Raw genomic sequence first — 26,623 nt, 5'->3', positions numbered from 1 at the left:
GTTGAGGATGCTTTTTCAGCAAGCTGGCTTGAGAGGCCTTTTGAAGAGCTTGAGGTGTATCGGGTGGTTTGTGGGATGAGGAGAGACAAAGCTGCTGGTCTGGATGGGTTTTCTATGGCTTTTTTCCAAGATTGTTGGGAGATTGTGCGGGAGGAGGTGATGAAGGTACTTCATGAATTTTATGAGTTTCAAAAGTTTGAGAAGTCGTTGAATGCCACTTTTATTGCCTTAATCCCAAAGAGAGTGGATGCTTCGGAGTTGAAGGATTTCCATCCTATTAGTTTGGTGAGTGGTGTTAATAAGATTATTTTGAAGGTTTTAGCAAATCGAATGAGCAAAGTGATGGAGAAGATCATTTCTCAACCTCAAAATGCTTTTGTTAGAAGTCGACAAATTTTAGATTCTGTGCTGATTGCAAATGAGTGTTTAGATAGTCGTATGTGGGAAGGCGTTCCGGGGGTTCTTTGTAAACTGGACATGGAACAGGCATACGATCATGTAAAGTGGAATTTTCTTTTATACATGCTTAGAAGATGCGGTTTTGGTGACAAGTCGTGTGGCTAGATAAGACATTGTATCTCAACTGTTCAGTTTTCTGTTTTAGTTAATCGGCGCCTTGTGGTTATTTTCATAGTTAAAGAGGCTTGAGGCAGGGGATCCATTATCTCCTTTTTTACTTGTTCTTGTTATGGAGACTTTGAGCCATATGGTGGAAGCAGTGGTGGGAGGAGGTTTTCAGGTTTTTCGGTGGGATCTAATTCTAATGGCTCCATTTCCATATCTCACTTGCTTTTTGCTAATGATACTCTTATTTTTTGTGATGCTGTTGGGGAACAAATTCAAGATTTGAGGGTTGTCCTGTTATGTTTTCAAGCCATTTTCGGACAAAAAGTGAACTTAAGTAAATCAAAGCTGGTCCGAGTGAGAGATGTTCATAATATTCATAACTTGGCAGAATTACTGGGGTGTAAAGTTGCTTATCTGTCCATGAAATATTTGGGACTACCGTTTGGGGCGTTCATTCAACGCTAAGCATGTTTGGGATGGGTGGTTGAGAAGAGTCTAAGACTCCCTTGAGAAGAGTCTAATATCCCAACTTATTTCCTTTCTTCATTCCCTTTACCAGTCGGAGTGACTAACCATATTGAAAAGTTATATAGAGCTTTTTTGTGGGGTGGTTTGGGAGAGGAGTCTAAGACTCCCTTGGTGAGCTGGAAAAAAGTTTGTTGCCCAATTGTTGATGGAGGATTGGGGGTTCACAGCTTGCGTAGTTTTAATAAGGCGTTGTTGGGGAAGTGGTTATGGAGATATCATGGGGAAGGGGAACCATTGTGGAGGGAGGTGATCGCTCGGAAATATGGAAATGATTTTTTTTTTTTTTTTGGGGGGGTGGGGGGTTGGTGCACCAAGGAGTGTAGGGGTTCTTATAGAGTGAGTTTATGGAAGTTTATTAGGAAATGACGGGATTATTTCTTGAAACAAGTCTAACTTTGTGGTTGGTGAGTTGAAGGCAGCGATAACTATATTGTCTATGAAAATAGATCGGCTTTCATATGGAGGCAACAGGGTTGTAAATAACAAGATAGGCCCGAATCCTTCAAACTCAAAAAAAGGAAAACGGAAGATCGGATTCGGCCCTGTCCCTATAACCAGATCCAGGAGAGTATGGCGGGTCAAAAGGAAATCTGGGTTATTTGAAGCAGGGTCTACATCGGGTATCGGCGTAAAGACATTAATGGAATGTCATTCGCCTCATGTAACACAGGATAGATTGATAGTCAGTATTACACCCTTGGCCCCGAAGAAACTATGGCTCCCTCGTCAAAGTTGAAGGAACATGGTGTACTGCCGAGGTCTGAACGAGATATAAGATCCGCTATCACCCCAGAGGTGAAGGGACTTGCTGTCACCCCAGGGGCCAGAATCTCCAATGGAGAGAACCAATGGAGTTGCTGGAGCACCTATGGATTTGGCATTGGTGCCTTGTGTAGAGTCAGGAGTGCAATTGGTGTGTCTGGGGATAAACATTGCTCCCCCGGTCTCTCTTCCTCCAATAACGAATTAGATTCTACCTAAAGTTAACGAGATTCAGCAGTTTGTGAGAATCTCACATGGAGGATGTGAAGATCAATTTAAAGAACTAATCACTGCGATTGAGGCAAGCCATGCGCTTGAAATCAAATCAAATTTCAAGAAAAGCAGGGAGTTACAACATCTTTCTTGGGCAATCAACTACGACGCTAAGGGTGGTAGCTCAACTAGAGGGAAGTCTTAAGGGAGGGCATTGTGAAGACGGGAATCAAGGGGTTGGGGTTGGGGTTGGGTGTTCGGGTAGAGTTTTAGTTCTACGGGAAACAAGGGGTTGGGGTCGGATCTGGTGTATTTTGGATTGTTTTTCCACGGGCTTTTTGGGTCATTTTGGACAAGGTGTTTTCTTGTATACATTCAATGTACTTGGTCTCTCCTTTTGATATATATAATTTTTTACTTATCAAAAAATAAAAACTTTGTGGTTGGTGATGATTCAAAAGTTAGATTCTGGTTTGATGTTTGGTGTAGAGAAATTGAATTGTTTAGAGACTATCCGGTTGTTTCCAGATTGGCTGTTAATCAACAGGCTTCAATTTTAGAGTTGATGAGCTATTCTAATGGAGAGGTGCTTTGGGATGTTAGTTTTTCCAGACCTGTTCAGGATTGGGAAATTGAGGAGGTTACTGATTTTTTCAGATTGTTGTACTCAATGGATACTAGAAGACATGGCAGGGATCAATTGTGCTGGAGACATACAGCTTCTAACAAGTTTACAGTTAGATCATTTTATAAGTTGTTGATCAATCAGCAACACATTTGTTTTCCTTCGAAGCGTATTAGGAAGGCTCATGTTCCGTCAAAAGTGGCTTTCTTTCTATGGACAGCTGCAATAGGAAATATTCAGACAATAGATAACTTGAGAAAGTGTGGAATGATTGTTTTGGTTTGGTGCTTTATGTGCAGAAAAGACGCAGAATCAATGAATCATTTATTTCTACATTGTGATGTGGCTAAAGTGTTGTGGGATGGTGTGTTTAGAAGAGCTGGATTGATCTGGGTTATGCCAAAAGTAGTGGTCGATTTACTAGCAAGTTGGACCAGTCTTCATACTTGCTCCCAAGTGGCAGCCGCATGGAAGATGATTCCTTTGTGTATTATGTAGCGCATTTGGTTGGAAAAGAATGAGAGGTGTTTTAATAATAAGGAAGGCAATGTAGATGAATTCTGGAAATTTTTTATAAGTTCTTTACTTAGTTGGTTTTCTGCAATTGTACTCAATGGAGGGGTCGTCAATGAGTTTTTGTCGTCGCTTTTTTAGTTTTAGAATGTAACTAGGTGTTTCTTTTGTATACTTCCTGTGTACATGGGCTTCACCTATTACATTTTGGTGAATAAAATTTTTACTTATAAAAAAAATGTATTCTAGGAGTATCTAACAATTACTCATTCAAATAATTTGGTATTTTGATCAGCAAACATGTGATATTAGGTAACTAGATTGGCAGGTCAAGATTTGGTGTAACCTGCCCCAGATAACCATGACAATACATAACAAGTGACAGTGTGAGAACTGTTGAGCAAGAAGAATAAATTGCTAAACTTCTCATTGATTAGATGGAAGCAACAAACCGTTTTTTCCTTTCCCAATATCTCTTTAATTGGACGGTGTGCGGCAGTTACGCATAGATTCTGCAAGGACAGATTGAATATGATGAGCGTGAATAATAGCAACTATCAATAAAATAGTAACAAAATCACCTTCAGGTCACTGCCAGAATATCCATCTGTCATATTTGCAATTGCATCAAAATCGATGTCAGGAGCCAAGTCCTCTTTGGCCAGTATAACTTTTAGTATCTTTGCTCTATTTGCAGAATCTGGCAAATTTACCATCAATCTGTGAAAGAGCACCCATCATAAAAATATGAGCCTTAGTCACAAAGTTATCAGGATGTGGAAATGGAATAACTGAGCAAAGCTCAGAAAAATAAACAACCTAGCACGAGAAATGTATGTGCATGTAAGGTGTATATTATGTATGTATGCAAGAAAATTTTGGGCCCTATTTGCAAGGATGTTTTACCTACGGGGAAGCCTTCGAATGACTGCCTCATCAAGGTCAAAAGGCCTATTTGTAGCTGCAAGTACTAGAACCCGCTCTGTGTCTTTTGTTCGCAAGCCATCCCAGTTCACCATAAATTCATTTTTCATCTTTCGCATGGCCTCATGCTCTCCTGGATTTTCCCTCCGGCCCAACATGCTGTCAACCTATAGGAGGACCAAGTAATAAAAGATTTTAGGGTGATTGAAAAAACATAAACTCCACATGAAAGGGTTTAAAAAAACTTACTTCATCAACAAATACAACGCTAGGGGCAATTTTACTGGCAAGTGAGAATACAGCCTTCACATACTTCTCACCCTCACCAAACCACTGCAGTCCGAAGGACAAGACCATGACTTAAAAATCATTAAATAAAGTTGTTACAGAGAAAGTGTCACCTTTGACAAAGCAAGTTATCATTGTTAACCTTGGACGTGATGCTTGACATGGAGATGTTAATGAAGTTTGCACCAGCTTCAGTAGCCACAGCTTTCGCAAGCATTGTCTTACCTGTTCCAGGGGGGCCAAATAATAATATGCCCTTGCAAGGCTGGACACAGGATATACAGTTAGATGGTTTCTAAATACTTCATCATATAAGCTCAATAGCAGATGTTTATACAAGCGCTGTGTTCAACAGTATGGGCATGCCAAATCAGATGGACAAGCAATAAAATAAGACAAATCTAATTTCAAGGTCAAAGACATTAAATTACTTAAATAGTATCATATATACTTAAATTTTTTTTTTATAAGTAATCAAAGATGTATTAATAAAGATAGGCAAAGCCCAAATACACAAGATGTTATACAAGAGATGAAACCTATCTAGTCGAAGCAAGGGAAACTAGAAAATCATGAAAATTCAGGCCATTAAAATCTAAAGCAATGGCCCATAGAAATAAAGTACGGAAAAATAGTGTTCTAAGTTCCTCCGGAGACTACTCTTTGTTTTTGAAGGTCCGATCGTTGCGCTCTTGCCATATACACCACATAATACAAATCGGGATCATTTTCCACACCGCCTTGATTTGTTGCGCTCCTCTCGGAAGTGTCCAGCTAGCCAATAGATCTACCACCGTTGCAGGCATAACAAAGGCTAACTCTATCGGGCTAAAGACTTCGACCCACAAGGCTCTAGTAGTCTCACAATGTAGCAAAAGGTGTTCTACTGTCTCGCCAGATCTCTTGCACATGCGACACCAGTCTAGTATAACTAATCGACGCTTTCTTAGATTGTCGATAGTCCGAATCTACCCCAATGCTGCTGTCCAAGTAAAGAAGATCGCTTTCGGAGGCACCTTATTTCTCCAGATTCTCCTCCACGGGAACGGGGTAGTGGCAGTTTGGGAAAGGGACTTATAAAATGATCAAACTGAGAAAATGCCCTTACCCGCGGGAGTCCACCACAGCCTATCGACTTGCTGACTATTTGGCTTCACAGAATAAAGCAAGCTGAAAAAAGCCTCAAAGATGTCCATTTCCCAGTCTTGCGCCGCTCTACTAAATGTGACGTTCCACTGCACCTGGTCCCCTGTTAGAAGCATAAGGTCCTCTATCGAAGCTTCCTGGTTGCATGCCAACTGAAAAATAGCTGGAAATGAATCATTTAGGGCCTCATTCCCACACCATATATCCCTCCAAAACTAAATGCGAGAACCCCTCCCCAACACCAATTTGGAATGGCTTCTAAAATCCTCCCACCCCTTCCTAATGTGTTTCCAAACTCCCACACCTCTAGCCCCATACACCTCTTCAGTACACCAGCCCCCCCACATGCTTCCATATTTACAGTCAATCATTTGCTTCCATAACGCTTCAGTCTCGTTATTATACCTCCATAACCACTTCCCAAGCAGGGTCCGATTGAAATTTCTCAGATTTTTTACACCCAAGCCACCAGACGAGAGTGGTGTACACACCTTATCCCAGCTGACGAGAGTGGTGTAGCCCAGCAAGTTCCTCCCATAGGAAGCGTCTATCGTTGTCTACATTTGGACCGTATAAACTTGCAAAAGCCCATTCAAAATTATCTGCCACGCTCTTAAAAGAGCATGCCACTGTATACTCCCCCACAAACTCCTCCATTTTCTCAACCACCCTTTTATCCCACATCACTAGAATTCCACCCGAAGCCCCATTTGAAGCTAGATAAACCCAATCCGCATAAGTGCAACTCCAAATACTTTAAATTAATCTTATAGAAACACTTTTCAATTTAGTTTCTTGCAAACATACTATATCCACCCTCCATTCTCGCAACAAGTTTTTTATGCGAAGCCACTTATTCGCCTCATTTAACCCGCGGACGTTCCAAGACACAATTTTCGGCTTCATAAAGAATAGGCGAGCCCCTTCCCTTTGGATTTTTTACGACTTGAGCTTCCTTCATACTTCAGTGACCAAGTTAGGCGGTTGAACTCCCGCTGTTTTTTTTACTCTGATTTCTTTGACTGTGTATGATCCGCTTCAATTGCAGTAAGTAGAGCTAGAAACTGCTCTTCATAACCCCCCACATTCCATTCCTATCCAGTGTTGCATTTCTTTCACCTTATGAAACAGCCAAGCCGGAGCTTTCGAATCTCTTGGAAGCAAATGATTCAGTGGGATAGGGTCCCCATCACTAGAAGCCCACTGCAGGTTTGGAATCGCCCCCCTTCCTTCCTCGCCGAAAAGATTCCTACCCTCCCATTCAACCACAGCAGTACAAGTGGGAGATTGGGTCTCAAGGACCATCAACACCTCACAGCCAGATTGGGTCTCGGGAACCACCTCCTCCCCTGCCTCCTCAACCTCTAATTGAGCTTCAGAGCCGAAGTTCCTCACCACGATGGAGTCAAGATGGTCTTCGGGATGACACTAGACCTCCGTCTGGGGAGAGGACCCTCCCATCATGGTTATCGGCGGTTTCTGGGTACCTGAAACAGCACCAGCGTCACACGGTGGCGGTAGCACCACCAACTCCACCTGACAGCCATCTCGCGCCATCTCTGTACACCCCCCCTTCTCAGGCATCTCCTCACAGGAAGAAGCCTCAGCGCACCTTTCCACTGCTATCGGCAAAGGAGCCGCTGTCGGTTCTGTGGCCGTCGAGCTATTGGCATCTATCGCACACACACGGAAGGATCCCGATACAAATTGCACACTCCATTTCTCGCCGGAGCAGATTCCGGAAACCTAGCCTCAGTCGGCGGCGTCGCCACCTTCGCCAGGGCCACCTGGCTCTTCGCCAACAACAGTGGTTGAGGTCCACCCGCCGATGGGCCTGGTGCAGACGCACCGCATCTCCTCCACACGGGCCTTGTTGGTTTCAGCTGACCATTTGACCACACGGGCCTAGGCCCATTCAGCTTGCCCATTGACCATTTGTCTGAGGCCTGCGTAAAGCGCTTGTACCCATTCTGTTGGCCCATTCTGAAAGCCTTGGCCCACACCCACTTCCACCCCTACTACATCTTCAACGCACCGTTTCAATAAATTTAAATCAGCCTGCACGTCTTCTATTTTCCTCTGCATTTCCATCACAACCCGCAAAAGATTTTCCTTATTAACACCGACAAGTCCACTGCCAGCCCCTTCCCGCTCCTGCACCTCTACTGAAGAAGCGACGTCTCCAGCCTGCAACAGCACACCTCCTCTCAAACTGACAGATTGATAGGGTGGGTAAACAACCTTCGATTTTTTTAGGGCCTCCAAATACGATGTCGAGGGCTGAGCTGACGTCGCCGCTACCACCAATGGAGGAGGCGACTCCGCTACACAGTCACTGCTTGCCATCCTCAACACTTCCACCAGCTTACTCCACCCCCTCCCATCTGCCCCTTCAGGAATGAGAAGATTATTTCTACGACCCCCCCGTCTGAACTCCACCAACGCCATGAATGCCCCTTGGGAGTTAACACACCTCTGGGCTATGTAACCCTGTCCCCTTCTCTATGAGCTGAATAAAACTCCTTTCTTCCCACCTTTAAGCAATCCTCCAAAGCTTTTGTGAACCAACAAGCCGAGCTTAACTCCAAATGCAGACTTCTCACTAACTTCCAGCCCCTCTCTGTAATGTTCACCCATCGCTCAACTCTAACTACCTCAAATACCTTACGATCAATGGCAACAGCATTCAACATGCTCGTTTTCCTACTCATACTTGCAGTAAACAGTCACTCAACCTCCCATGAAGATCATCACCAACCAAACAAACAAAAGTGTACGGAGAGAAATTGTTTACGGATAACTAGGATTTTATCCAGAGGGGCTTATACTTAAATAAAAATGAAGAAAATCAGAAACCCTTTATACATATATGCTTTACACATATAAGCAACTTTTCAACGACCCGAGTCAGAACTTGAGCAATGACAATGCGGCAAGTTAACAATTAAAAACAAGAGTAGAACGGCTTTTAGAAAACAATTTAAACTCTCAGCTAAACTATTATAGACCAACGATCAAAGTAAAAATGAATGCTCTAGAACCCCATAACGATTGAAACAACATCATAAGAGGAAAGTGAACATTTTTCTGTGCCTTTATTAAAAGATCTGATGCATGACACCCAACTGGTTGTTTCGACTGACCCCAACCCCCAACCCCGGTCAGAACTGGCAAGCTTTGATTGGTTGGGGCGGGGATCACTAACCGAAACCTATTTCCGATAGGATGCAGGTCAGTTATCGAAAATGAATCCTCTCATGCTCACTATTTCCTCATCGGTTCATCATTGGCGACAAGGCCACCACCCACCATCAATGATGAACCAATTGTTAACAAGTGGAATCAGCTTAGTTTGGATGGCCTAAGACTGTCAGTTAGTTCCCACTAGAGGGTCCGTGTCCAACCTTAGTTTCAATGATTGATCCAATACATCACTAAATTGTAACTCCCAATATTTATATAAAGCAGCACATTGTCAGATAGAATATAAAACCTTAGTTAATTGGCCCTTGCAAAAAAGTTCAGGCCTTTGCAAAGGAAGCATCACCAACTCCTTCAATGTATCCTTTACATGTTCAAGAGCCCCAATATCATCAAAAGTCACTCCAATGTCAGTGGGTGGAATAACATCGGCTAGAAGCCTCTTCTCAAATTCATTTTCTGTCGCAACATCCTGATTTCAGTGAAAACAATCAGTATGAAATTTATTAAACAATAGGTGCCCAAAAGAAAATAAATCAAAACTATAATCTACCCATGGGAAAGTATGATAATCACTAATCACCTTAAGTGACTTTTTTAAGCTCTTCGATTCATTGTGGATAGCCTGTAAGATTCTGACTCCATACTGGATACTGCTAGAATTGCAACATTGGATTACAACTGTTTAATTCCCATCAAATGACTAATATTTCAGCCAAGAAAGAATGAACATAATGGCTGTAAGTAATCCATTAATTACCTCTCACTAGACAATACAAGCCTAGCATCAGGATCAGCTTCAGGATTATGCATTAGATGATGGCTTAAAGCCCATCCAACTACCTTATCTGCACCTGCAATATGCAATGAAATAGAATAAAACAAAGTAAAATAAAACTGTAAACTCATCAAGTATATATAAAAATAGTTCATACTTTCATTTGTGAGCATTTGGTCCTTAATGCATAATGCCTCAATTCCTTCACATTCCATCCCATTCCGTCCGAGAACCTAGACATAAATCAGCTGTAACTATGAGTATCATTTGGAAAACACCTCATTTTAAAATCAAATAACAATGCACAACAATCAGTATCATCACAGATTTCCTTTTTTTTATAGGCAGTGTCGCTATCATATAAGACACAATGCTCCCCATGCATTAAACATACAACATCCTAAATGAGCTTTTCAAGATTCCACACTTTTATAACTTATTTAAATAGTCAATTGACTATAGTCCCAATCTATTAAGTAATTATGAACTTAGTATTAAAAGCAACAATAATGCTTGATTCTCTGAAATGTGTTTTGATAAGTGATTATCTGAAATTTAAGCAGGGAAGAATCACTGACAGTGCGCAAGTAATTCAGATTTCCTTTCATTTTGAGGGTTTCTGCATCTCGGTCCAATTGCTGCTTCCATGATGCAAGAAGCTCTTCATCCTGCAATGATCTATAAGCTTTCAGAATATATTGAGAAAGAAAACCCAAGTAAATGATCAGATAGAATTCACTACACAGACCTGTGGCATGTGTATGATTACTTTATTGGGAAAAAGTTTAGTCAAAACTTTTGTCGACTTCGGGACTTCCTTACCCCTCTCATGCAGCCTTCCAAAACTATCCTGATAAAATTAGAAGACAGTAACGTTATATTCCTGAACAATTCTGTCAGCCACAACACAATTTCAGAGTTTTCAGTCAGCAACCTATACAATAGCCACTTAAATATGTTTGTCTTTATGTCAAAGAGAACACATAGAAATGTTCAAAAATATAAAAAGCAAAGATTTCTATGCATAAAAACTAGTTATTAGAGTGAAAGAAATTAACTTCCCCGCTTCTACTCTCCATTATATATACCATTATATATATAATAGGTAAAATATAGATATCATACACTAGAAGTAATCTTAACCTGCAATAACTCGATGAAAATAGAAGTGAAAGAACCCCATATAAGACTTTAAGTCAGTTCACAATATGGCCCAGAACAACGTAGTTATCTGCGCCTTTCCCTTTCAGAAATGCATTTCAGCTATCAAGAATTTCTATGTTTGCAACTTGTAGTTTTAGCAACTACAAGCCAAAAAGATATAAATTGACGGTCTCAAGCCAACTCAAGATAATTGTTGGCTTTGGTGGTCTAGCATATATTGTTGGTATATTCAAAGATGGGTTAGTGACGACCATATTTGTAATTCTGAGTTGGTGATGGGACTTTTATCTTTCATGTGATCTTTTTGTGTCAGCAGTATGCCCGTGTTATTGTACAGATTGTCTTTCTTAAAAACACATTTACCTGAAAATTATACAAGTTTTTAGATATTATGGCTGAAGAATAAAATCACACATACACTTCAAACCCTAAAATGGTAAAGTGAATATCCTAAACTGTAAATTTCCTTTTCTTTGTCCTTGCTGCATATTTAAATAAATGATGCACGAGGAAAAACAGGAACGATGATGATATGTCAGTGAAATCACAAAGCATCAAAACAAGATTAACTTATAGAAACGCCTCCATAAAAGTCTTGTGTGTAAAGAAACCAGAAGATACACTGCAAAGTGTGATGGCCATTTTTTTTCATACCAAAGGAACCCACATTCACAATGGGAAAAAGAGAAACCAAAACTTGCAAAACCTCAAGGCAAAATAGGGAGCCATGACTATTTAAGAGGTATGAGCTCTACCGGGAAAGCCAAGTCAAGAAGTGCGGTTTGATTGCTGCCAAATTTTGTAAAAAGCAGACCACCAGGATGTGACTGTAAGAAAAACAAATATACAGTGAGATCATCACAATTGTGCATAACAAAGCTAAAAAGTACCGGCTTTGCATGTATCCAAGATTTGACCTCTACTCGACACTGATGACCTCTTATCATAATATTTTCTAAGTCCACTATATTTTGTTCTCTTAAATAACTATTAAGTCGCCGAGAAGGAAAAATGACAAGTAAGTCACCATTCCAAATGCCACCCTCAAAAAGTGGGTTGCTCTGTTAAGGAGCATAAAAGCAGGTAAATGGCATAATGCTTTGATAGCAGGATGTGGATAGGATAATCTAGTTGGCTCACACCATAGTGGAAAGCAGCAAACATATCGGAGTAGACTTTGATGAATACTTCTCCACCAGGACCTATTTTAAACTCCCTCTTTCAGAATTGTATGCCTCTCAGTCTTGGTAGTCAGTGATCCCCATTCCCATTCCCCTTTCCAGATGAAGGCAGTTTGCACTTCATCCAGGCGCTCCACCTAGGCTAGGTGACCTCCCAGCACCACTGCTCCTATCCTTGATAAATGATGTGTTGCAGCATTTATTCATATCTAGTAAGTTCCAAATTTAACAATGAAAAGATATATTATCTGGCAAAAGGGGGGCAAAATAAGAAAAAATAAAGTTATCAGGATTGAAGCATAGAGTCAACAAAATGTAGCATAAGGAATGCAGACAGCATGATCTGATAGGCCAAATGAATGCTACATTTATACAAGACATGATTGAGGGGAAATTAAGTCCCCAACATGGTTGACAGATTCATAATCACATTAACATTACCTTCTCTTTGCGATTATCAGTGTGAGTGTGCAAAACGATTACGACCACATTATCACAAAGCTTTTCAATTTTGCTTTTGAATGTAGACAATGAGTCTACATTTCCGACAATTGACTTCTCAGCATCCTTCATAAATAGAATGAAAGGTGTGCTTCTACTCTCACTGGTCACAACCTGATTATATGATATTATCAAGTCATCAAGAAGATAATGAAACAAAAACACAAGATGATCAAGTTCAAAAGACTCGATTCATTAATGCAGGGAAGAAAACTACCTCAAACAAAGTATTAATAAGTAACTTATCCAATTCTTCCACGCTCGTGCTATCCAAACGAAGATCCGTAACTAAAATAGAGATGAGAGAGAGTTAATAAATATCAAGAGAGGATGCTGAAAATAATAGTACAAGTTGAAAGGTCCAAGCTTGTCAAAATGTGTAACTTGGGTACGATTTTACCATTGCAGAAGAATCCATGGCCTTCCTCACAGCGACCTCCCAGATCAACCCCATCTTCTATGGCTTTATCAAACCTTACACCAACTTTTGACAATGGATTCTCCTCAAAAACTAATGCCACCTTCCCACGGCTTCCACTAGGTGGCCCCCTACATATTTCAGTTCATAAAGCATACTTTATTACAGCACTGTCACCGTAAAAGTTCATCTTGTAGCAAAATAACATGATAAAATGTAACATCGCATTCAATTGAGAGAGGAGGGAGGAAGACACGCACACACTGCCTAAGGATGAATTTTCTTATAAATATAAAACTCAAGTTCAATTGGAAATCAAACGGAGATCAAAAAGGCAAACATCATCTGGAAAGGAAGTATTCCTTGAGACAAGAAGATAAATAACCGTGGTAAATTATTCAGAATCATTTTACCGTGAAGGGGATGCTGCTGGACATGAGCCACCCAAAGTTGAACCATTAAATCTTACTCTATCACCTGCATAGTTCATATTCGTATAAGTGTTGCCAAGGGGGGGAAAATTGAAACATCCAAAAGGTGGGTAAAAGCTGGAAGCATCTCTAGATATAATTTCAAATGGCATACCTATTTTAAACAAGTAATTTTTTGCTGTCCCAGAGGTAGAGGGCACAGTTTCAGTCTCTATATTAGGTTGAGAGTCTAGGCCATAAGAAGAAGGTGCATTTGAAGAGCTGGGTGGATCCGCTTCACCTGCTGATGGATCCATGCTCCTAGCCAAGTCCATGGTTAAAGGACTTTGTTTGGGGCTGTTGCAGGACTTTTCTGCATTATCTCCATCCTTCAGCTGCTCTGCTTCCTTTGATGAAAAACCCTACAACACATTTATTATAGATATTCCAATTGATCAGCTTAATCATCTTTAATAAAGACTAGTAATATAATACCCTGGACTGAGTATAAGAGGGTGGTGAACGGGATTCTACATTGCCTAGGGTGAGAACTTCTTGCCCTTTATAATGATTCAAAAGGACTACAATTGTAACCTATACTAGTCCTTTTGGAGTATAGGCCTATATTTAGCCTGGGCTTTCCTTGGGTAGTTCCAAAGGTTTCGGAGCCTAGCTCAACTAGAAATGTATGATTTAAGCCATACCATCTACAGTAAAATAACCTCACAGGATCAAGAATCCAAGGATGAGAGATTGTAATGCACGGAATTAAGTATAAGACAGCAGTGAATGGGATCCCCTATTGCCAAGAAGCGAGACGTTATTGCCAAGGATAAGTGGTATCAAATAAACCCTTTTGTAACAACCAAAGGAAAACTCAAACAACATTTGAGCTTACACTTCAAACGGACTAGTCAAGGTTACAACTGGAACCCATCAAATCACTCCAAAGGGCAAAAAAATATCACTCCCTTGCAAAGTCAGCTCCCATTCACCACCCTCTTATACTCCATTCAAGGTTTTTTTTTATCGGTAAACAAGATTTTATTGATCAAAAGAATTAAGTATACTCCATTCAAGGTATTACACCTCACATCCCTTTTTTAAATGTTTTAATATTTATTTTTTGATAAGTACAATCTCTCATCTTTATGTTCTTTAAGTCTTCATTAGGTCAATCCATTGTGGGTGACACAGCTCAAGTTTCGGGAAGACTAAAGGGAGGGCATTGTGAAGACGTTCTCGTAGAGAGAGTTTCGGGTGGAGTATTAGTTTTACAGGAAACAAGAGGTTGGGGTTGGGGAGGTGTGTTCCATTCCAATTCGGGCTTGGTGTATTTTGGGTAGTTTTTCACTGGCTTTTTGGGTCAATAGAGGCTCACTAGTATGGGCTAGGTGCTTTCTTGTATACGTCAAGTGTACTTGGTTACTCCTATTGATATATATAATATTTTACTTGTCAAAAAAGAAAAAAAAAAAAAAGTCTCACACTATTGATTGGGATTGACTTAGATACCATTAGTAATGACCCAAGGAAATTCCAAGCCACATCTAGGCTTATACTTCAAAAGGACTAGTCAATGTCACAATTAGAACCCTTCAAATTATTATAAAAAGCAAAAACTTATCATTTTCAGGCAATGTGAGATATCATTCACCATCCTCATATCCTAAACCTAGGGTATTGCAATAAAGATCACATCAAAAGAGAACAAATCAATGGAGCGTAACGAGCAGTAGTCATTGGAGCCCATCAAAACAGTCGGTAAGGAAAGAGGAGAGCTTAAATCAAGTATTAGAATAAAAAAAGATGCTACGCATGAATGAAATTCTAATTTTACGCTCAAGAAGGTAATTTTATCTTACACCCAAAAATGAATGGCTATCAAATATGAGCAATTTAGCACCAAAGTAGTTAGCAAGTGCCTTTGCCAACATCTCTTGATATATTTCAGACCCTACAAAGAGATTTGTAAACAAAAATTCCAATTCAATTTTTTGGAAGGTAAGTCAATAGAACCTCGAAACATATCTTGAATATTAAACTTTGCACAAAATACTCACATACCTGCTGGACCAGATAGCAAAATTCGAGGGTTCACAGTAGTAAGCTCTGAGGTGTACTTTACATGTTCTTTATGCTTCAAGTGTATAAATGAAGCTGAAATCAGCACATTTTTTGTGTTCTCGCTGCAAGAGAGGGAAAAAAATGAAACCACAAGTTATAATTGCTTAATTCAAGATCAAGAGCCATCCAACAAGCTGTGCACCAGTTAACAAATGAGAATAAGGAAATGACAGCTCTGTAAAATCTGTTTTTCTTTTTCTTTTTTTTTTTTTGCACCGGGTGTCCCAGAACAAAGTCCTGACTAATACCGAGGGTACACAGGCCTCGGCTAGAAGTTTCCCCGCAAGTGCATCTCAAGTAATTAAAGGGGAAGTTTCCCTAGTCCGACGACCCCTAGAAATTGTTTACACCCAAGAGGATTCGAGCCTTAGACCTGGATGGAGCATACCACAAAGACCAAGGCCTTTACCACTTGAGCCAACCCCTAGGAGTTACCAATTTATAAATCCAAGTTGGTAAACCACAACACACCTAGCTAATAATCAATTGATCTGATGATTTCCAAGGTTGAATGAGAAAATAACTATATAGAGCTATAAACAAATGATATGATGTGGTTAAAAATTTCCAATGTCCATCCCTAAAGACTTCTATTAGAACCAAGTTATCACTCACCGTGTCTCACATAATGTTTGCCACCAAAACTTTGGCTCTCCAGAATAGATGGCATGTGCTACAATCATTCTAACAAGTGAACATAGATTCCTAATACTGATTTATACCCCACTATGCACTCCAAAAAGTTCCACTGATCAAGGTGAAATGTTCTAATGCTTGAAACCTAACTGAGCAAAGGGCAGGAATCGGGTTCGGGTGCTTCAAGCAATCCCACCCTACCTTTGGTTCCCCTTGTTGCTTCTAGCATGAAATAAAATCTTTTGGAGGAATTCAGGTCCCTAAAAGTGAATTTCATCCATAGAAAATCCATGGGAAAAGTCCCCAAGGAAACATCAAGAAAAATGTTCCTGTATATCCAAAAAAAGCTCTTCAGAATTCGCAGACCATGGAATTTATGAAATAAGGTAAGCCACCATCTACCAAAACAAACTGGTTCGTCAATAAGCAAGGGCCTTTTATTTATTCTTGCTGCATTATTACAATCTCTACATTAAAACTTAAAAAAAAAAAAAAAAAAAATCATTCAGAAGTTAAAGCACCACCATCATTTTCTTTTTCTAAATAAAAAGTACAATCAACATTTACTATTTAATCCTAGGATATTAGGTCTCTAAGCCACCCTAGAGCAATATAAAGCAGCTGCATTACCCAATGCATTCAATAATAACTTAGTGAAATTAGTTTTTCTTCTTCTATCGCTGCCAAAGAATTTGAAACCAACAATTTGATAACCAAAGGGTACACTAAAAGTTAAAACAGATACAAGAGTTGCCTTAACAAAGGTAGGATTCAATATGTTTAGAATATCTAGGTTTTTACCCAAGACAAAACCAACTACCAATCTGCATAATATCCCCAAAACTCTCATGGCCTCAATCTAGAACATAAATAAGGGAAAACAAATTAGAATATAAAGCAAGTCATTAAAATGGAATTGCATCTTAAAACTGCACATCCAGCCCAGCAATGGTGGGTCAAAATGCTGGGTCACCCGATCTTCGAAATCGGGTCGACATCTAGAGCTGCAACAACACCATCGAAGACGACATCACTTAGGTCGAGGACATCACAAACAAGGTCGACCGAGGGAGGCGAACCAACAGTTGACATCCAGGATGCCGTGGTGGTGGTGCCGGCGCCGGCACCAATGATAAGAACAACAGCTATGGAACTTGGTTTTGAAGCAGAAATGTTTGTCCGGCATGTAGGAATCGACAGGAACACCATGATCTCTTCACAGACAGTGCCAATCATGGAAATCGAAGGTATAAGGAGCCCAGGTTTTGTTCAACGAGTGGAGTGGACCTACAAAGAGTGTATTACGGGGGATGAAGAAATTCCAGGCCACTCTTTGGTAGTGGTTGACTCAGTTGGGGCGCAGGGAGAGTATTTGAAGATGGTACATCATGACTCAGACCAGTTGAGGGAGGCACAAGCAGGTCCTTTGGTCAATGCAGCTGCTTACTGGGAAGAACCTACTCCACCGGTTTCTATCCACCCAAGCAACAATAGCAACATTCAGACCTCAGATTGGGTATTACACAAGGCAAAGGATATTCAACGTTGTGCGGGAATCTTGTGTGAAGACTATGAGGACCAATTCATAGCTCTCTTGGCAGCAATTGAGGCTGGACAGCCTCATCCTAGCTCGCTTAGGGAGCTCAATTCTTCTAAGAAGAAAGCTAGAGAATTAAAAAAGGCTTGATTGGACAGTCCGTGTTGGAGTAAGCGAGAGGAGCTCTAACCGTCAAAGACCGAAGGGAAGGGCAATGGAGGTTATTTTATGAAACTAAAAATTGTTTCATGGAATGTAAAGGGGCTGAATGAGAAGAGAAAGCGCCTCAAAGTTAAAAACATGCTACGTAAATGGAGAGTGGACATTGTATGTTTGCAAGAAGCGAAATTAGAATTTATTCCCCTTTGCATTATAAGGAGTTTGTGGGGTTGTCATCAAGTGGGGTGGCATTACCTACCATCCCAAGGGGCCTCGGGTGGCATCTTAGTGATGTGGGATAAAAGGGTGGTAGAAATGATGGAGGAATGTTTGGGGGATTTTATGGTGGCTTGTTCTTTTAAGAATGTTGTAGACGGCTTTCGGTGGGTTTTCGCTGGAGTTTATGGTCTAAATATAGATCGTACTAGAAGTTTATTATGGGATGAGTTGGCAAGACAAATAGCATATGGGACTTACCTTGGTGTATTGATGGTGATTTCAATGTCACTCGCTTCCCGAGTGAAAGATCGGGTGGCTCTAGTTTTAACCCAACTATGGTGGATTTCTCTACTTTTATTTCTGAACACGATTTACTGGATATTCCTCTTGCAAGTGGTTCTTTCACTTGGTCTAGCAATAGAACTCCCCTCTTGGTCAAGGATTGATAGATATCTAGTATCACCCGAATGGGAAGCACACTATCCGGATCTCATTCAAAGAAGACTCCCTAGGTTGTGTTCAGATCACTTTCCTATCCTCCTTGATTGTGGAGGTATCCATGGAGGCCCAAGGTACTTCAAGTTTGAGAATATGTGATTGAATTCAGAAGGATTTCTTGACAAAGTAAGATAGCGGTGGTCTTATCACTTCTATGGAAAACCTAGTTATGTCTTGGCATGCAAATTGAAGTCCTTGAAGAAAGATTTCAAGGTATGGATCGAGCACGTGTTTGGTGATGTGGGAGGCCAAAAAAATACTCTTTTCAAGGAACTCAAAGGTTTGGAGGGAGTGGAAGAGAAGAGGGAACTATCTTAAAAGAAGAGGGCTCTCATCCAAGTGACAACGAATATTAAAAGGGTCTCTCTATTGGAAGAAATATCTTGGAGCCAAAAGTCGAGAGCACTATGATTGAAGGAAGGGGATAAACACACCAAATTTTTCCACTGGTTGGCTAATTCACATAGAAGAAACAATGTCATAGAGACGCTGAAGATTGATGGGGTGGCTTCCTCAAACCAAGATGAGATCTCTGATCATGTTGTAAAATATTATGAGAATGTACTCTTGGAACAATTCTCCTGGAGACCAAGATTAGATGGGCTTACTTTCGACGTCCTTGGCTCGCAGGAAGTAGAACAGCTTGAACGGCCATTTGAAGAGACAGAGGTCAAGGGAGTTTTGAAAAGCATGGCAAGTGACAAAGCTCCAAGCCCGGATGGATTCTCTATGGCTTTTTTTTTTTATAAGTAAAAATATTATATATATCGAAAAGAGTAACCAAGTATACTAAATGTATACAAAAAAACACCTTGTCCATAATAGAAAGCCCCTAATGACCCAAAAAACCCGTGAAAGACAACCCAAAATACACCAAACCCGACCCCAACCCCTTGTTTCCCGTAGAACTAAAACTCTACCCGAAAACTCCACCCCAACCCCTTGTTTCGTGTCACAATGCCCTCCCTTTAGACTTCCCTCTAGTTGAGCTACTATCCCTAGTGTTGTAGTTGATTGCCCAAGAAAAGCGTTGTAACTCCCTGCTTTTCTTGAAACTTGATTTGGTTTCAATTGCGTGGCTTGCCTCAATCGCAATGATTAGTTTTTTAATTGGTCTTCACATCCTCCATGTGAAATTCCCACAAATTGCTAAATCTCGTTAATTTTAGGCAGAATCCAATCCGCTATTGGAGGAAGAGAGACCAAGGGAGCAACGCCAAACCCATATTCAAATCCCATACCTCCTCAGCAACTCCATTGGTTCTCTCTAATGGTATGACATCAAGTCCCTTCACCTCTAATGACCCTTTATGTGCAACTTCAGCAGATCCTACATCCCCTTTAGACCTCGACAATACACCATTTTCCTTTAACTCCGATGAGGGAGCCATAGTTTCTTTGGGTACCAAGGGTGTAATACCGACTATCAGTCTATCCTGTGTTACCTGAGGCGAATGGCATTCCATTATTGATGTCTCTACGCTGATACCTGATGTAGAACCCACTTCAAATAACCCAGATTTCCTTTTGACCCGCCATACTCTCCTAGATTTGGTTATAGGGACAGGGCCGAATCCAGTTTTCCGTTTTCCTTTATCTGAGTTTAAAGGATTCGGGCCTATCTTAGTCTTGTTTCTTTCACCCATGTTGCCTCCAATTGAAAGCAGGTCTATTTTCGTAGACAATAAAACTATCGCTGATTCGCTGTCTTCAATTCGACAAGTTGGGTTTCCATCTCCTTTAAAGAATTGTGCATCACGACAAGCTGGTTCTGAGGCGTGATCTGCAGACCACTTTCACCATTCCCCTCATTGTGAACCCCCAAAGCATGAACCATCTTCAGAGCTGCTGCATATGATCGCCTCACCACCATGGATGTACTTGGGTTTCTATATGATTCACCTCCAAGCTGATGTTCTCATTCTTCTTCTGGTTTTCCTTCCTTGAACCATCAGCAAAAAGCATATCCACCAACTCCTCGTAATTTCGCAGCAAACTTCTCCCAACCCAAACCTTCATACCCTTCAAGAATGACTACAACACTCTGCCGGCCTCCTCCACCATACTCGGCGACAGTTAGATACCTACCATACTCGTTGGAGCATCGTTGAGCCATGAATGTTTTGTTTCCTTCGCGCAAGTGTTTTGTGAAATCTAAATTTCTCCCCGCCTGTAATACTGCTTCCACCATAGCCATCAGCCATTCTATACCACTACGACCCATCACTACAAATCTCCAAACCCTTCTGCTTCTCTCCACAATTTAATGAAGACCTCCATGTTTCTGGCAAAAGCTCAAAAGCCTTCGATTCCACCCAAAAGCGCACCAGCTTACCCATAATGCCTTCGACTTCAGATGCAGGGGCTTCCCAAGCTGAAGGGCTTCATTTTGTCAAGTATTTATGCAAAAAGCTTCAAGAGGCTAAGCCACAATGCCCCTTTACTGAGTTAACGGAAAAACAGAAGAAACTCCCAGTCGCCGGAGGAGGACCGACGTCGGAGGCCCCACAAAGGGGTCGCTAGAGTCCGTTGATCAAGCCCGTGGCGATGGCAGAGGCAAAGACTCAAGTCGCAGGTCGCCGGAAGAGGTAACAAAAAAAAAACTCCCGGTCCCCAAAGGAGGACCGACGTCGGAGGCCACATAATGGAGTCGTTGGAGTCCGTCGGTCAAGTCTGCGGCGGTGTCGAAGTGCACGACGACAGTTTGACACCTCCGACAAAGAGGAATAGCGAAAGAACCAGTTTGCCGGAATGGACCGACGTCGGACGGCCCTCAGCAAGGACACTAGGGCCCGCCGGCCTCCTCTGTGATGGAGGTGAGGTGTCACTCTCCGATCAAAGGTGGGTGAGGGGTGGCGGCGGGATGGATGAGTTAGGGTTTTCTCTCACTCACTATGGCGGCGGGATGTTGCTGGCTGATCTTTGTTTCATGGGTCAAAATTGTCTCAAGCAGTTGAAACTTTTTGGTGGGAGTTGTGGAGGTTAGTTATTATCGTCCATTAGCTTGGTAGGCAGGGTGTACAAAATTCTCTCCAAAGTTTTGGCAAATAGATTAAGTAAGGTAATGGATAAGTTAATATCACAGCCTCAAAATGCTTTTGTCAAAGGTAGGCAAATTCTCGACTCGGTGCTTATTGCTAACGAATACTTGGATAGTAGACTCAAGTCGAGAGAGTCGGGGCTATTGTGCAAGTTGGACAAGGAAAAAGCTTATGATCATGTCAATTGAAGATTCTTGCTTTACATGCTCGAGAGATGTAGTTTTGGTGTGAAATTGTGTACTTGGATCTATCATTGTATTTCTACGACCTGCTTCTTGGCTTTAGTGAATGGCTCACCAAAAGGCTTTTTTAAGAGTTCGCGAGCCTTGAGACAAGGTGACCCTCTATCTCCGTTACTTTTTGTTTTTGTGATGGAAGCATTTAGCAAGATGATATCAGGCATTGTGGAGGGTGGTTTCATATATGGATTCTCAGTGAGGGAAGCCACCACTAACACTCTCATCATGTTCCATCTATTATTCGCCGATGACACTAATTTTTTATGGGGCTCAACATGATGAAATCCAACCCTTGAGAGCTCTTCTTTTATGCTTTGAAGCTGTATTAGGGTTGAAAGTGAACTTGGCCAAATCAAAAGTAGTATCGGTGGGGGATGTTCCTAATGTGGAGTGTATGGCTTCCATTTTGGGATGCAAGATATCTCAATTGCCAATGAAATACCTTGGCCTTCCATTGGGTGCTCCGTTCAAATCAATATCTATTTGGGATAATGTTCTAGAAAAAATGGAGAGGAAATTGGCTAGTTGGAAAATGATGTATTTATCCAAAGGTGGGAGGGTCACCCTAATCGAAAGCACTCTTTCCAACTTGCCAACTTATTTCCTATCACTATTCCCGCTCCCCATCAAAGTGGCTCATCGCATGAAAAAACTTCAACGTGACTTATTATTGGGGGGGGGGGGGGGGGGGGATCAATGATGAGTTCAAATTTCACTTGGTGAAATGAAGTGAAATGGGCCAAAATCTGCTCTCCTATTCAAGAAGGAGGTTTGGGTATTCAGAACTTGCAGTTTTCCAACAAAACTTTACTTGGTAACTGGCTATGGAGATATCACAATGAGAAGGGGGCTTTGTGGAGAAGCATCATTGAATTGAAGCATGGGGAACCATGGGGAGGATGGTGTGCCAAGGAGGTGAGTGGGCCTCATGGGGTGGGGCTATGAAAGCACATAAGAAGAGGTTGGCACACATATTTCAGATATACTTGCTTTAAAGTGGGTGTTGGATCCAAAATTAAATTTTGGCACGATGTATGGTGTGGCGATATGGCACTCAAGGAAACTTTTCCATAAGTTTATGGCTTAGCAAGCATGAAAGAAGCCTCGATTGCGGAACTCTTCATACTCTTTAACGGCACTCCACAATGGAATGTCACATTTCTTAGAGATGCACAAGATTGAGAAATTGGGGTTTTATGGGAGTTCTATGACCTAGTGTACTCCACCTAGTTGTTAGCGGGAGTTGAAGATAAGATCTTTTGGTGCCCTTCTAAGATAAGGAAGTTCTCAGTCCGCTCCTTCTACAAAGTCATGACAATACATGGTGCAAATTCATTTCCATGAAAGAGTATTTGGAAGACAATGGCACCCCTAAAGGCAAAGTTTTTTGTATGCACAGCTTCCTTGGGGAAGATCCTCACTCTAGACAATCTAAGGAAATGTCGAATCATAATCTTGGATTAGTGTTGTATGTGTAAAAAGAGTGAAGAGTCGGTTAACCATCTACTACTTCATTGTGAGATTGCTAAGACATTGTGGAATGAAGTTTTTGCTCGGGTGGGATTAGCTTGGGTGATGTCGAGACATGTAGTGGACCTCTATAATGTCTCAATAGAAGGCCCAAACCACATGGTCTATACTCCAAAAGGACTAGTCAATGATACAATTGGAGCTTCATTGGAACCTTATAAAGAGCAAAAAATTCTCATTTCCAAGTAATGTGGAATCTCATACATCACCTACTCTTATTCTTATCATATGGGATATCACAATCTATCCCCCTTAAATTACCAACGTCCTCGTCCAGTCAGTCCGTCGTAGGTGGCACGATTCAAGTCCCACATTTCTAGTTGAGATAGGCTCTGATACCATTTGTAAAGCCCCAATAAAAGGCCCAAACCACATGGTCTATACTCCAAAAGGACTAGTCAATGATACAATTAGAGCCACATTAGAACCTTATAAAGAGCAATAATTTCTCATTTTCAAGCAATGCGTGATCTCATATACCACCTACCCTTATCATTTCCAAACAATGTGGGATCTCATGTACCACCTACCCTTATCCTTATCATATGGGGTATCACAACCTCCTAACTTCTTGGAAAGCCATCCAAGGTAACTCTCAGATTGCCTCTATTTGAAAGATGGTTCTAATATATTTATGATGGTGTATTTGGAGGGAGAGGAACGAAAAAAGTTTTGAATATCAAGCACGGTCAACGGAGGAGCTTAGAAGTCTATTTTTTAATACTTTACTCCATTGGTCGATTGTAATTGATTTTCATGGCTTGTCATTTCATGAATTCCTTGTATCTCTAAATTAAGCACACATAGGCGTTGCTCTTGCATATGTCCTATATACTTGGATTTTTGCCTATTCTTTTGATCAATAAATCTTGTTTACAAAAAAAAGAATTAAGAAAAAAAAAACTGCACATACTAATAATTTGGAGTTGAAAAGATATAAAAGATTTGAAGAGATCCAATGAAATGAATTGCAACAGCATGATGCTTGTAAACAACAGTGAACATAGGATATCATGAAAGAGATATACCTCAAATAGTAAGGGAAATTATCAAATGAAACATCTATGTGTCTTCCATCAATAATTCCTGCACGAACGTCTTCTCGAAATACTGCACACCGCAAAGACATACCCGATGTTGATGCTGGCTGCGAATCCCTCATCCAATCGTTTCTTTCTTCCAAAACCTGTTTACAGATACTTTTGCTCAATTTCAGTGTACAACTAGATGATTGAGCTAACATCCTGAACAAAGGCCTTAGCAAATCATTCACCCCATAGAGTTTTACATTGCCTGCCTCTATGCCAGAGTCTGGGTTGCAATCATGAAGAGTGCTCTTGTCTATTGTTCCGACTTCTGCAGCTTTATCACTCTCGACGTTTGGTGCCGAGTTGCATTCGAGATCAAGCTCAACTTCCGTGCCATCGTGAACAAGAGAATGAGGAGGAATCTGATGACCCTGGTGGACTTTGTTGGTGGTCTGAGTTGGAGACTTCCAACGAGAAAGATCCCGTCTCATGCTAGAAAGAGAGGCCAGTATGGAAGCTCCAGCCACAGCTGAAGCATCCCCTGCCCTCCTTTCAAGGTGCAGAAACTTGCCAATACCACTTTGAACCTCCGCACCTTTGACTGAAATCTCATTTATCAGATGCTGAAAGACCTATGTTGACGAGGATTAAGGAACACATACACACGGTATAGAAAATATGTTGATAAAGATCTGAGTTGATAAGTATGAAAGATCAATGTTTTTTTATGAAATCTTCAATTACCAAAAGAAAAAAAAAATATGAATACAGTTCAACACAGGAAAACTCTTCCAAAAAAAAATAACGCAGGGAAATATACGAGGAAAAGCATAAAAAGGACTAGAAAAGAGGGTGGGGAGAAAAAGAGAACTAATTTAACTAAACACCCAAAACCTAAAGAAAAGGATACGTAAGCATGGTTTGCTCCAAATACCAACTCATCACCTGAGTTCAACACACAGCTGCCACCACTCTTCTTGAGAGTTGTCCCATTCACTTGCACTGTTCCCTTGCTCCCGAGAATATCTAGCACGGCTACATCACTGCCGTCACCCTGATCATGTCCATAAACAATGAATTACACTGCATGTACATGTTTCTAAGGAAATTATCACCAAAAACACAGGAAACCAAGTATTCCCAAGTACAATCACAGCAAGCTAAATCACAAGCACAGGAATGTGCTTGCCGGTGAGCAAAAAAAATGCCGAAGTTCGTATTAATCCTACCAAAATTTTGCTACTAACCAAAGCCCAAGATATATTTACCTGCGTGTGCTTGATTCTGCATAGATGCCCATTAACACTCTGATCCTTCAAAGGAAAATTGCAGTTTCTACTTGAACCAATCACAAAGGTCTCGGTGTTGATGGGAACATTTCGATTCTGCAGCATATAAAGGAAACACTTAACACATAGAAAAAGTTACCGAATTTCCAATTCATTTCAAACCCAAAATATGTATGAGTGTGCCGCCTTATCCGATCCTTGAGCCGAAAATATAAGACTGCGATACCAAAAAAACGCTGCTAACCAAAAGAAATGCTTTAATTGAAGCTTTGCTAACTAATTCAGCTAGACAGTATAGTTAATAAGCACCCAAAAACCAGAAGGGAAAAAAAAAAAAAAACCTGCGCAGACTGTGATAGAAGCATGCACCACGGTATTGAGTTCTCGAAGGTCGTCGCCGGGTTGTTCCGCTTCTGGTATACACTCCACGAAGAGAACGAACTTTTCTGCTTATCCACCATCACAGCCGGCGTAGCCCCTTCAAAACCAAAAGCAAATCTCTAAAATTGTAAATTTTTTAATATTTAATAAAAATGACAATTCAAAATACGCAAGCAGAGAAAAAAGCTTCACAGAGAGTGAGAGAGAAACGCGCACCCTGAGCGATCGGCGCCGCAACAGGGGCGGCCTCGCCCTTCCCAGGGCTGACGGCATCACCGGCGGTCGGAGCATTTTCCGATGTCGCAGGCCCACAAGATTCCTTAGAAATCTCAGCCACGGCTGTAGTCGGTTTCTCCGAGGCACCGCCATTATCAACCTGAAATCAAAGAAATCAATTGCTCAAGAAGCCCAGAGACTTCGACGCTCCCACAGATTGAACAAACCAAAAGCAAAAGCGTTGAATTCGATTAAGATTTTTCGTTCGGTGTGGTGGGAAAGAACACCTTTTGACGCTTAGGTGAGGGAGGTTTATCTTCGGAGGAAGATGATCTCTTGCTGTTGTTGTTACCAGAGATAGATCCACTTCGCCTCGTTGAAACCATGCCTATCTCTCCCACGCTCTCTCCCGGTCCTGCTTTTCACTCTTTTGTCTCTCTATTTGAACGCCGTAACGTAAGAAATGAAGAGAGGGTAGAGCGAGAGAGAGAGAGAGAGAGGGAG

At 41.2% G+C, this 26,623-nt stretch overlaps 1 protein-coding gene across 4 annotated transcripts in view; it reads right to left on the bottom strand.

The window, feature by feature from the left end:
* LOC121233975 overlaps positions 1–26,623 on the bottom strand; it is a 27,799-nt gene extending 1,176 nt beyond the window's left edge. Inside the window, exons 1-26 of one of the 4 annotated variants that reach the window (XM_041129761.1) lie at positions 26,407–26,622; positions 26,120–26,279; positions 25,864–26,000; positions 25,502–25,618; positions 25,144–25,287; positions 24,479–24,865; positions 24,234–24,391; positions 15,287–15,408; positions 15,085–15,176; positions 13,395–13,641; positions 13,223–13,286; positions 12,792–12,940; positions 12,609–12,679; positions 12,332–12,505; positions 11,465–11,536; positions 10,294–10,395; positions 10,124–10,213; positions 9,703–9,778; positions 9,528–9,621; positions 9,351–9,420; positions 9,060–9,239; positions 4,563–4,685; positions 4,382–4,465; positions 4,115–4,299; positions 3,790–3,928; positions 3,661–3,720 (exon numbers count right to left, since the gene is read on the bottom strand). In XM_041129761.1, coding sequence (XP_040985695.1) covers positions 3,661–3,720; positions 3,790–3,928; positions 4,115–4,299; positions 4,382–4,465; positions 4,563–4,685; positions 9,060–9,239; positions 9,351–9,420; positions 9,528–9,621; positions 9,703–9,778; positions 10,124–10,213; positions 10,294–10,395; positions 11,465–11,536; positions 12,332–12,505; positions 12,609–12,679; positions 12,792–12,940; positions 13,223–13,286; positions 13,395–13,641; positions 15,085–15,176; positions 15,287–15,408; positions 24,234–24,391; positions 24,479–24,865; positions 25,144–25,287; positions 25,502–25,618; positions 25,864–26,000; positions 26,120–26,279; positions 26,407–26,505 — 3,396 coding nt within the window. In that variant the 5' untranslated portion in view covers positions 26,506–26,622. Of the gene's footprint in view, positions 1–3,660; positions 3,721–3,789; positions 3,929–4,114; positions 4,300–4,381; positions 4,466–4,562; positions 4,686–9,059; positions 9,240–9,350; positions 9,421–9,527; positions 9,622–9,702; positions 9,779–10,123; positions 10,214–10,293; positions 10,396–11,464; positions 11,537–12,331; positions 12,506–12,608; positions 12,680–12,791; positions 12,941–13,222; positions 13,287–13,394; positions 13,642–15,084; positions 15,177–15,286; positions 15,409–24,233; positions 24,866–25,143; positions 25,288–25,501; positions 25,619–25,863; positions 26,001–26,119; positions 26,280–26,406 lie in introns of all 4 variants that reach the window. The other 3 variants (XM_041129762.1, XM_041129763.1, XM_041129760.1) reach the window with 3 other exon arrangements.

Source organism: Juglans microcarpa x Juglans regia, chromosome 6D, assembly GCF_004785595.1.
Source record: "Juglans microcarpa x Juglans regia isolate MS1-56 chromosome 6D, Jm3101_v1.0, whole genome shotgun sequence".
NCBI classification, from domain to species: Eukaryota; Viridiplantae; Streptophyta; class Magnoliopsida; order Fagales; family Juglandaceae; genus Juglans; species Juglans microcarpa x Juglans regia.
This window is presented reverse-complemented; position numbering and strand designations above follow the sequence as displayed.